The following is an 11184-nucleotide window of genomic DNA, read 5'->3' as shown; positions in this document are numbered from 1 at the left end:
ACTGTGACACTGTTCACTCACGTAGTGGCATTAACCATATGTGGAATCTAAAAAATCATAAGAAGTTCTGAAAAAGTTTAAATCTCGGTCATTCTCTGAAAAAATTTTATCGAAACCTTCAATTTTTCCACTCATTACACCAACATACCACATGAAAAATCAAAAACCCGTCTTAAAGAAATAATCCACAATACTTTCCTCCATAAAAATGGTACCATACCCTACAAAAGTATTGTTTTGGGATATGATCCTCTACATATTTTGTTAAAAAAAATTGCCCCCCCCCCCCCAAAAAAAAAATGCTTCACCTAAAGACAAGTGATCAGTATGGTAGAGTTTCTCATTGACAACACATTTATTGAATTTGTAGGTAGAATTTTCCAGCAGGTTGTCGTCATTCCTATGGGAACCAACCTCTCCTGAACGAACTTTTCTTATTTTCATATGAGTTCCTTTAGACACTTTTAAAAAACAAGAAGATCATTTAATTTCAAACACACGTATACTGATGATGTTCTTTCCATTAACAATCCAAACTTCTGTTTCGGTTTCATTAGTATATCCTTCTGAACTAGAGATTAAGGAAACAACAGATACAGCTTCCCCGCCTCATTTCTAGACATTTACCTCGAATTTGACAATAGCGGTCATCTCAGTACCAGAATCTATGGCAAACGAAAAGCTTTCAGTTTTAAAGAAATAAATTTTCCTCACCTTAGCAGCAATATAAGATCTTTATCCGCGTATGGAGTATACATTTCTCAACTCATACGACATTGAAAAGCTTGCAGCTGCTACTCAGACTTTGTAAAACGTCATCGGTGTCTGCGAAAAAAATTAATGAGCCAAGGTTTTGTCAAAGAACGTTTCGTAATTTCGTTATTTAAAAGTTCATCGGAAAGTACCAAGACCTAATATATAACTATTCAGTGTCTGTTACACAAATAATACAAGATGGTCTTGAGTTATAGAAACTGGGTGCTGAAGTTGTGTGTTTTTTATTTGCTTTACAGTTTTCCCTTTGTTTGTCTTCGTGCTATTGTGTTTCCTTTGGTCTTAATATGACTTTTGATGTGACTTGGTATTTATGCATCCCGCTATCGGGTTTTTGACTTTTGGCGTTCCTGGTGCAGGTGGGTTCTGAGGAGCGAATTAGACGCAATAGGGTTTTTTTCACAGTTTTGTTTCCATTTTGTTTACCCTTGTATTCATATTGACCCAATTTTGGCTGCTGGGTCCCAATTATTGTCACATTTACCTATAATGTCTGTTTGGGTTGCTCACACAAGTTGTAAATATAACGGAACTATAAACAACTGTCATAAAGTGGGAGTTTTAACTAGCTATAAAACCAGGTTTAATCCACCATTTTTTTCGGAAAATGCCTGTACCAAGTCAGAAATTCGGTATTTTTGTTATACTCTTTTTCACATATCATGAAGGACAATAAATCTTATCAGGAATTTCCAAACAAGTTTGAAGGATGACATGTAACAGTAGCAGTAACAGATATGTTTGGTCCTTGCAAAATCTACTACAGTTTTCGATTTATTAGACCACTATTCGCATGCAATCCCTATGTTCTCTAATTAGTCACTACGGCCACGTCGGTTTATAGAACAAATATTTATCGATATAATGAAATTCCAACACTCTAAGGACCATTTAGATCAAGTGTGGTTTTAAATATTTTTAACAGTTTCAAAGAATGAGGTTTTTAAAGAAATAAAATACACATAAAGAACAAAAATAAGTAAAGAACAATATCTTCAATTAAGAGTAAATTAACAGTAAGTCTTCTGTTCACGTAATACTTATTTTATGCTAATAGTTTTTTTTAAATAATGATCAGAAAATGTTAAATAGTTAAAAAATCGTGAATTTTGAGTATTTCAGATGTTTATTAAATATTAACCGGGTTATAATACCTTTCGATGTACATGTAGATAGGAGCGAGACCTCACTTTAAGTTGGTCCTTAATTCTATGACATTGTTTAATAATTATTCAAAAAGACTTAACTTTGATTCAGTTACTCAAGCACCTTGATTATTGGAGGTCGTGACTGTGATCAAAAGTCTATTTTTAACAACGGTATTATTTACTTAATTTGCTGGATGAGGAGGGTAAGACCGAGACCACAAAAGCTGAACTGACTTTATTGTATGTAGGGTTGTCAATTTGAAATTTAATCAAAACTATTAGTTATGGAAGTCTAATAAAAAGACAAATGTTGCAATGTTGTTACATGAATCAAATAGTCCTGGCGCGTAGCTATGTTTGCGTCAAAACGCCTGGGCGTCCACATGACTTTTTAAAATCTTGATAATTACATTACATGTATGTTTCATTATAAAACGTTATTTTGATTGGCTAACAGCAATCTCGCGTCATTCTACAATAAATTGCACAGGTAAATAAAAGAAAAACTTGATAGAAATCGTGTTTTCATGATCCTAGCAAAAATGTAATTATAAGTATTGAATGCTTCTTTTAGTAATTTTATAGGGTTATAAAAGCGTTGACCGTGCGCAAATTTTTAGAATGAAGCGCTTCCGCGCTTCTGCGCTTCATACAAAATGTACTTCGGTCAACGCTTTTACACCCCAATAAATTTACAAAAAGAAGCATTCAATTCTTAGATAAATTAAACTTGTGAAGAATTGGATAAAGCACACGAGCCTTGTAACTATTTTTTAGTGACTTGTGATTACATGTATATTAAAGGTAAAGGAGACGAAATTTACTTTCTAATCAAACGGGACCATATTATATATTTGTTCTTTTTCTGTCAATGTCTGAATCTACCCAAGTTCACGCAAAGACATTCTCAAATGTGTCTGCTGTACTAATACTGACTTTGTACTTAGAATATATTTTATTTCTGAAGTATTGACTGCCGATATTAATGCTCCGAGTCTTTGGTTCAAGCATTACACTGCATGTGCAGTGTAATATACAACTCTGGTAACTTTTATTTACAATTTTGTACAATTCTTTACATTTAATTGTTTGATGAATGTACTTATTTTGACTGAAGTTTTCTTAATTCTATATATGGAAGCGGAGAATCATATACGATATGTGGTTTGCATTTTTACATTTTACCTAACAATCTATGAAAATTTATTGTTTCATATGTCCAAATTTGCGCATAAATAAGGGAGAGCAGTATATGAAGTCAAAAATAATAAGCAGAAGATATATGTGAATAATAGAATCAGAGTGTTTATGTCTTCTTCCATGTCCAAAGTATATCATGTAATTTCTCATTGTGTAATTGGGGTTAAAGTGTATGTCTAAATGTTAAATGATTTTTTTGTACGTCTTCTATTTTCTGATCTCTTTTACAGATCATACCCACGTAATCTATAGTAATTATGCACAAAACTAAATGGTACAAGCTAAGAAAATGTTTTAATTCAAATAGTGCATATATACAAGGTATATTACAAAACAGTAAAGATTATATACAAGTAACTTGTCAAACCAAAAATCGTGAGATGTAAACATCATCTATATGCAATATAAAACTTATACGAAAATTAAATTGGGTGTATAATGTTCTTTAACCAATCTGTTCATGACATGTATATGAAATATAATCATAAGAATCATATTAATTATAAGTTAGATCAATTTTTTCAGCTAAAAACAAGAATGAGCCACATTTAAGTTTTTAAATTATGATAATTACTTGCAGAAATTTCAATTCTTGCTTGAATTTATAGTGTATATTTTTTTAACATTGTTTCCATGGAAATAATTTTTGACATTCTGAGAAAATTTTGAATTGCCATTATCGTATTGGTTGCCATTTTTAATTTCCAATATTCTTATTGATATTTGACTAGGTGTAGCGAAATAATATGCGCACAAATATCAGCAGCCATTTATATTTGGAATCCAATCGAACATCATTATTACTGATATAGTTATGTATAAAATTTCAATAGTATTTAAAACAGGAAAAATGGCAAATGTACATTGTAACTTTAAAAACTTGAATAAAACAGCCGATTATCCGTCTTACAGTTAGACAATAATAGTTTAGTGACTAGGCATAATAACGATATAAGGATAATGCTTAGAAACGGAAAAAAAGGTTCACTCTCGAAAAAGCCTCTTTCTTTGGCTGAGTAAAATTGTTTCGTTTTAAAATGTGAAATTGAAATCATTGCCGTCTCCGCGGAGACGGTCTTAAGAGTTGAACGATGCACAGTCTACGGGCTGAATGCTTCTTACTATCTGATTGGAAGATAATTACAGACTCTATAATAGTGAAGTTCGTTGATTGGTTGGGACAATCATAACCTAGACAATGTCTGTTAATCCCGTAGAGTGTCGGATTTGAACTCTTTATTTTAGCAATTAGATTTTGCTTGTTTACCATACACAGGTAACAATTATCTATAAATAGCCGAAACTCCTAAAATTTTGTAAACACACGTGATTATTTCACATTCACTCCAGTCGCACTGCCAAGTTATACGGAAAGTTTATACATGAAAACATAGGATAACACCGCGCATGCTTCTTTCTTTGGTTACCGATATTTTTTCTTAGTAAGATAATCAAAAGGCAGCGAAAACATTGAAAACGGAGATATCCAAATAATTTCCCGATATTTTCAATTAATATTAGTTTACAATGGAATCTTTATCTCAGGGGACGGCGGCACTTCGACCTTTTTATGGAAGGGATGACTAGCTGAGACATCCAATATCCCACCCTTTTCATATATTTTGAATAACAAAATAACATACCATTATAGCTATCATACTTTTTACAATAATTATACCTACATATAGCTATCATTGTTACGCTTTTCATGGGGAGGTAAATAGAGTTGACAAATGTCTTAAGCATTAACGACAGTAATTTTAATTGCATCTGTAAAAAAATATCGACACCTGATTAATTTCAGATTCACAATCATCAACCTTCTTATATATTTCACCTAAATTTCTCTACCAGCGGCTCATCTCTTCCACTCATTATAATAAGTGCCCCCTCCAATACCTCAAGATCTCTAGGGGATCCGTTGTCTTGCTCTACCTAGCTCTTCCTATCAAGATAGCAGACGTTGAAGAACAGTCAACAACAAAAAAAAACTCCAAAGGGGAATATAAGAAGAACAAAAAAAAAAAAACTACTCTCAGACGAGTAAAGCAATTATACATGTATGCTAGCATATTTTAAGCAATATTTAATATGTATGCATGATTCAAAAGGAGATGTGAAGTATACATAATGTATTTAGAAAGCAACCCAATTAAACAACACCAACAAAAACAATATACTTCTAAACATACGGTCTTTTACAATGGACATGTCATTACATTATTTTAAATTTTTAAATTATCCTCCCAAGTCTAGCGTTAATATATAACATAGTTGTGAATACATGTAAAAAATATCAATAGCCAAAAATTCGTAAGGGGTTCCGCGGAACCCTGTGTCTCGCCTGCGATTGCTGCTATCAGTGCAAAAGTGTAATGTTGACTTAAAATTGAGTCCATTTATCAGTATAAAAAAACATAAAAAACAAACTTTATAAACATACATATACTATGATCATAATAAAAAAAAATTATATACCAACATACGAACAGTCTCCCATAAAAGGTTATGTCAATCAAGTATGCCAAGCTTTGAAGGGCAAGTACGATAAAGGCCTTATTCGTCGCCCAACATTAAATGGCATAATAAATAAATATGAAGACATGTACAAGTAAAACAATAACAAACGATACAGTATCAAACTGCATGCTTAATAAAGTTTTTTGGTAAAGTTTGTTGATTCTGTTATGTTGATAGCCTTATAGTGAATCTAAAATATCATTGCAGAACTTATCACCTTCTTAATAGCAAATGACATTATAATAATATGATAATTTGAAAAAGAATGGCGAAACTACTATCTTTTGAATTTCAAGCGCTTACAATAGGTCTTGTATAACACATTACCATTTTGAGTATATTTTTTTTCAAAAGTCCAATAAAACCAAATAATCTCAAAAGAGAAACATATAATTGTAAGAATACTCATTATTCAAATATAGAAAAACAGGCGTTTGGCATTCCACATTGCAGTCCAACTACAATGAATAGACAAGATATTAAAAAAAAGACAATACATTTGTAAAGCTTTACATTTTAAGGATCATTTTTAAAAGATGTGAGGTACCGGTGCAGCAACATCACGTGCTCAAGTCCATCCGCGTCAATTTATCAATGAAATGCACGCGACTTCATTCAAACAACCAAACAACTATCTAAACATTTTGTACGCGTAAAAGTAGTTTTACTTGCTATTTTATTTTACCTTCAAGTTATTTTCTCAACCAAAAAACATACAATTAAGACAAATTACCAATAAAAAGAATAATGGCATTTTAATTTTTGATATTCGACTTCATCAACTCGAATATTAGCTCGCCCTAGCGGGCTCGCTTGATACATGTATACTTGTTGAAAAAGTCAGTATCAAAAACAAAAATGCCATTATTTTATATGTATCAACTAATATCAAAAGTCAACAATTGTTTTATTATATCTATTATGACTTTTTTTTATCCGAAAAGAAAATATTTTTTGGTATAATTTTGTAGGATAAATGTGGATAAATGAGTTTATGTCGGTGACCGCCTCACGGAAATGTGCACACTTTATTTCAAATAAATTGTTAAGCGTGGCCTAGCGAATTTTGACTGCTCAAAAAGAACGATTGCAGTAGAAAACTATGTATAGCATTGCATTACAAATATACCCGTGGATACTTAAAATAAATTATACTCATATAATACAAATACCGTCAACGAATATAGCAGCGCCATGAAGTCATCATAGTATAGCTATGTCATTTGATGTCATTAATAGAATTATCTATGGGAAGATAGATTGTCTTTCATTGTCGTATCCGTTGTTCATAGCTGTGTTGAATGAAAAGTAATGTAATAATTAATTGTTTTCATCTTCAAATAACTTGTTTCATAGTTAAAACTGGACGTATTATGGTATACCGTTGTCCTCGCCCGTCTGGGTACGTCATATGGCAATTGGTGTTTCTTTTCTTATGTCTTTGTGAAATATTCACTCAATGTTTATTTTGACAATGCTTACTTTTTTCATTCAAGAGCTCTGCTACTTCATGATCAGTCGTGACAATTTGAAAATGTGTCAGCTTTAACAAAATCCATGGCTACCATCTAATATTCTTATTATATGTACAACAATAACTTTATTCAAATTGTTAAAAAAAAGAAGACTTAAATGGTATATGCATCATTAAGTATTTGCATACATTGATTCTCCCTCCAGTAGTTCTTTGACACACTTGTAGCAGTATTCATACTGATCCTGCAAACGAAAGAATAAAAAAGTGAATTGCAAGTTAAAACAACATTGAACCGAGAGTAAAGATAACACCTTAGAAACTTTACAGACGAATTTGATAAAGTGTTTTTTTTTCCTTTTATATGTGCTAGTTTTTGAAAAAAATTATGTACTTTTCTTTCCAATTTTTTAAAATCAATTTACATGTTTATACTTATGTAAAATTGATATAATTTTATAAAGATTTTTTTTTTGGTTAAAAGCTTAAATCTGTAGTGTATTTTTGCTTTCCACTCTGCTTTTGTTGTAGATGTAAACAAATTGACGTTATTTCAGAAAAACGTTTCCTGTCCACTTGAATATTACAAAATTAACATGTGGAAAGTTGTCACTGCCATCAGATGCTCCCTCAACTGCACATAACTCATGTAGCTTGAAACCAAAATTGTTACAAATACTTTTTTTAGGCATCCACTCCCACTAGAATTAAGTTGAACAGGTTTTTTTATAACACTCAGGAAAATATGACCAATGATATTGCTAAAATAGATAAACACAGTTAACATGTTGTGTTTTGTTGACTGTTATCTTTTGGTCATTTTTCGTTTTTTGACCATGGCACTGTGAGTTTGTTTTCGACTTACGAGTTTGATAATCCCTTTGGCATCTTTTGCCTCTGTTTTACATTTCAATGGAAACGAGCTTTTTTCCAAAAGCAAATATTTTGAAGTAACAGGGATCTGGAGCTTGCCATTTTTTAAATTTCGTTCCAATGATGCAAGGGAACTCAAGTCTCCCTCCAAGAAACATTTTTCAATAAAATCCTATTTTTAGTATCAGTGACCTTTGAACTTCGACTATAAAAGAAATAGCCTCCTCCTTCCTATATCTTCCATATGTATAAGTTCGATTTTAATCTAGCAAGGGAAACAACTGGAAACCATTTTTCATAAAGTTCTATTTCTAATAACCAAGACCTTAACTTTTGACCTATTGATCCTTAATATTGAAAGACTTCTTTCCCGTTCCTTTGAGTTCAATCTGTATAAGTTTAATTTTGATCAATCAATGCACTCACAAGTTACCTCCCATACGCCATTTGATTTGGACCCAAGGGCGGGAAAAATGACAAAAGGAAGGACAGACGATCAATGCGATGACTATATCCTACCGACATTTTTTGAAGAGCATACCGATGTAAATTGACTTAATAACTGTGAGGTCAACATAAATATTGAAAATGAACATTTCTTATAAATGTACTGCCGAGTGATTATGTTTTCAAACAACCCCACTTTTGAACAAGTGTTTTTGGATACGTGCATTAAACGTTTCATGATAATATGTCGAGCATACACTTACACAGTTCTTCAAGAATTCTGGACGTCTAGTTTGAATATTCCTTACAACTTGAAAGACATCGACCTCTTCATCTATTTCCATTTTATCCAAAAGTAGATAAAGTGCAACAAACAGCCCACTTTTAGTGCAACCATCTCTAAAAATGTTACAGAAAAGGTAATAAATGATTTAGTATAAAGACAGATTCGGTACGTTAAGAGAACAAACCTACGCTGATTTAGTATAAAGACAGATTCGGTACGTTAAGAGAACAAACCTACGCTGATTTAGTATAAAGACAGATTCGGTACGTTAAGAGTATAAACCTACGCTGATTTAGTATAAAGACAGATTCGGTACGTTAAGAGTATAAACCTACGCTGATTTAGTATAAAGACAGATTCGGTACGTTAAGAGTATAAACCTACGCTGATTTAGTATAAAGACAGATTCGGTACGTTAAGAGTATAAACCTACGCTGATTTAGTATAAAGACAGATTCGGTACGTTAAGAGTATAAACCTACGCTGATTTAGTATAAAGACAGATTCGGTACGTTAAGAGTATAAACCTACGCTGATTTAGTATAAAGACAGATTCGGTACGTTAAGAGTATAAACCTACGCTGATTTAGTATAAAGACAGATTCGGTACGTTAAGAGTATAAACCTACGCTGATTTAGTATAAAGACAGATTCGGTACGTTAAGAGTATAAACCTACGCTGATTTAGTATAAAGACAGATTCGGTACGTTAAGAGTATAAACCTACGCTGATTTAGTATAAAGACAGATTCGGTACGTTAAGAGAACAAACCTACGCTGATTTAGTATAAAGACAGATTCGGTACGTTAAGAGTATAAACCTACGCTGATTTAGTATAAAGACAGATTCGGTACGTTAAGAGTATAAACCTACGCTGATTTAGTATAAAGACAGATTCGGTACGTTAAGAGTATAAACCTACGCTGATTTAGTATAAAGACAGATTCGGTACGTTAAGAGAACAAACCTACGCTGATTTAGTATAAAGACAGATTCGGTACGTTAAGAGTATAAACCTACGCTGATTTAGTATAAAGACAGATTCGGTACGTTAAGAGTATAAACCTACGCTGATTTAGTATAAAGACAGATTCGGTACGTTAAGAGTATAAACCTACGCTGATTTAGTATAAAGACAGATTCGGTACGTTAAGAGAACAAACCTACGCTGATTTAGTATAAAGACAGATTCGGTACGTTAAGAGTATAAACCTACGCTGATTTAGTATAAAGACAGATTCGGTACGTTAAGAGTATAAACCTACGCTGATTTAGTATAAAGACAGATTCGGTACGTTAAGAGTATAAACCTACGCTGATTTTGACTGTTTGTTTTCTACCCATGTGAACAAATCTAAAATTCCGGTTGTCTTAGTTTGAATATTATTTATTACTAAAGACCATCGACCTCTTTTCTACTAGACTAAGTATGAATAATTCTGTGATGCATTCGCCTTAAAATTCCCTTCAAAATGTGAACGTGAAAGTGAACGTCATGAAAGAAATATTATTGACTGTTGAGTAATTAAGCGATATTAGGCAATGGAATCATCGAAATCTCAAAATAATGCAGAAATTGAAATATAATATCGACATTAAACTACAATATGCCTTTTTTTATTTTCTAACAGAGGTTTACTTCTAACTTGCAAAAATATACAAGCAGCTGTTTACAGCATCGACGCAAATGGTTTGTTTTATTTGGAGTTCTTGTATTTAAAGTAAATGATTGTGTATGATACATTCAATCTTATTGTGGAATTGAGTATATTTTGATATCTTAAATATGTGTACCTGCATACGACCGTAATTGGACATTTTAGTGATTTCCAACAATTAACCACACTTTTCAGAAGATCCAACATCAGTTTTGGTGACGGTAGTGTGGAACCCTGCCAGTCATTTGTCGTAAAAACATTTATCATTTTTTTATCCTGTTGTTTCTGGAAGGAAAAAGGGATATAAATTGTGATGTTAAAATTATTTATTTGACTGTGACGTACACGACTTTTCTAAAATTCTGATCCTAGTTGGGCATTTTAAAATATTTATACCTGAAGTTTAGAACAAATTATCAAAGTGAAAAGTCTTGAAAAAGTGTAATTAACAAACTTTCCACAAACATTAACAGAGATGCACTCCTATCACAAAAACTTCTCTAGCTAGTTAAAGAAGAAGAACGACTGAAATCGACACAATTTTTCTTCTGTTACTATTGCCACTTGGTTGACCGATATGATGTATCTTTACCTAACGAATCACTAGAAACATGTTTCGAGGTCTTACATGATAAGATATCAAAAGGTCGTCTGAAGTAGAAGTCATATTCCTTACACTTTTACTTTTTGACTGCTTCTAGATTTATTGGACGATCGATGCTTGTATAAAATGTATTAACAAATATACCTAAATTAAAGTTATCTTAAAGGGTAAGTCTATAAAACACGAAAAATTCAAACGC

At 32.1% G+C, this 11184-nt stretch overlaps 1 protein-coding gene across 1 annotated transcript in view; it reads right to left on the bottom strand.

Annotated features, from left to right (window-relative positions):
• Window positions 1-6455: 6455 nt before the first annotated feature.
• The window catches only part of LOC127724459 (receptor-type tyrosine-protein phosphatase epsilon-like), a 234601-nt gene continuing 229872 nt past the window's right edge, over window positions 6456-11184 (bottom strand). The window contains exons 17-19 of the mRNA XM_052231427.1: window positions 10518-10666; window positions 8700-8835; window positions 6456-7361 (exon numbers count right to left, since the gene is read on the bottom strand). Coding sequence (XP_052087387.1) covers window positions 7290-7361; window positions 8700-8835; window positions 10518-10666 — 357 coding nt within the window. The 3' untranslated portion in view covers window positions 6456-7289. The remainder of the gene's footprint in view (window positions 7362-8699; window positions 8836-10517; window positions 10667-11184) is intronic.

Source organism: Mytilus californianus, unplaced genomic scaffold, assembly GCF_021869535.1.
Source record: "Mytilus californianus isolate M0D057914Y unplaced genomic scaffold, xbMytCali1.0.p SCAF_1, whole genome shotgun sequence".
NCBI lineage: Eukaryota > Metazoa > Mollusca > Bivalvia > Mytilida > Mytilidae > Mytilus > Mytilus californianus.
Note: the sequence above shows the minus strand (reverse complement) of the source record. Positions and strands in the feature narration are given on the sequence as shown.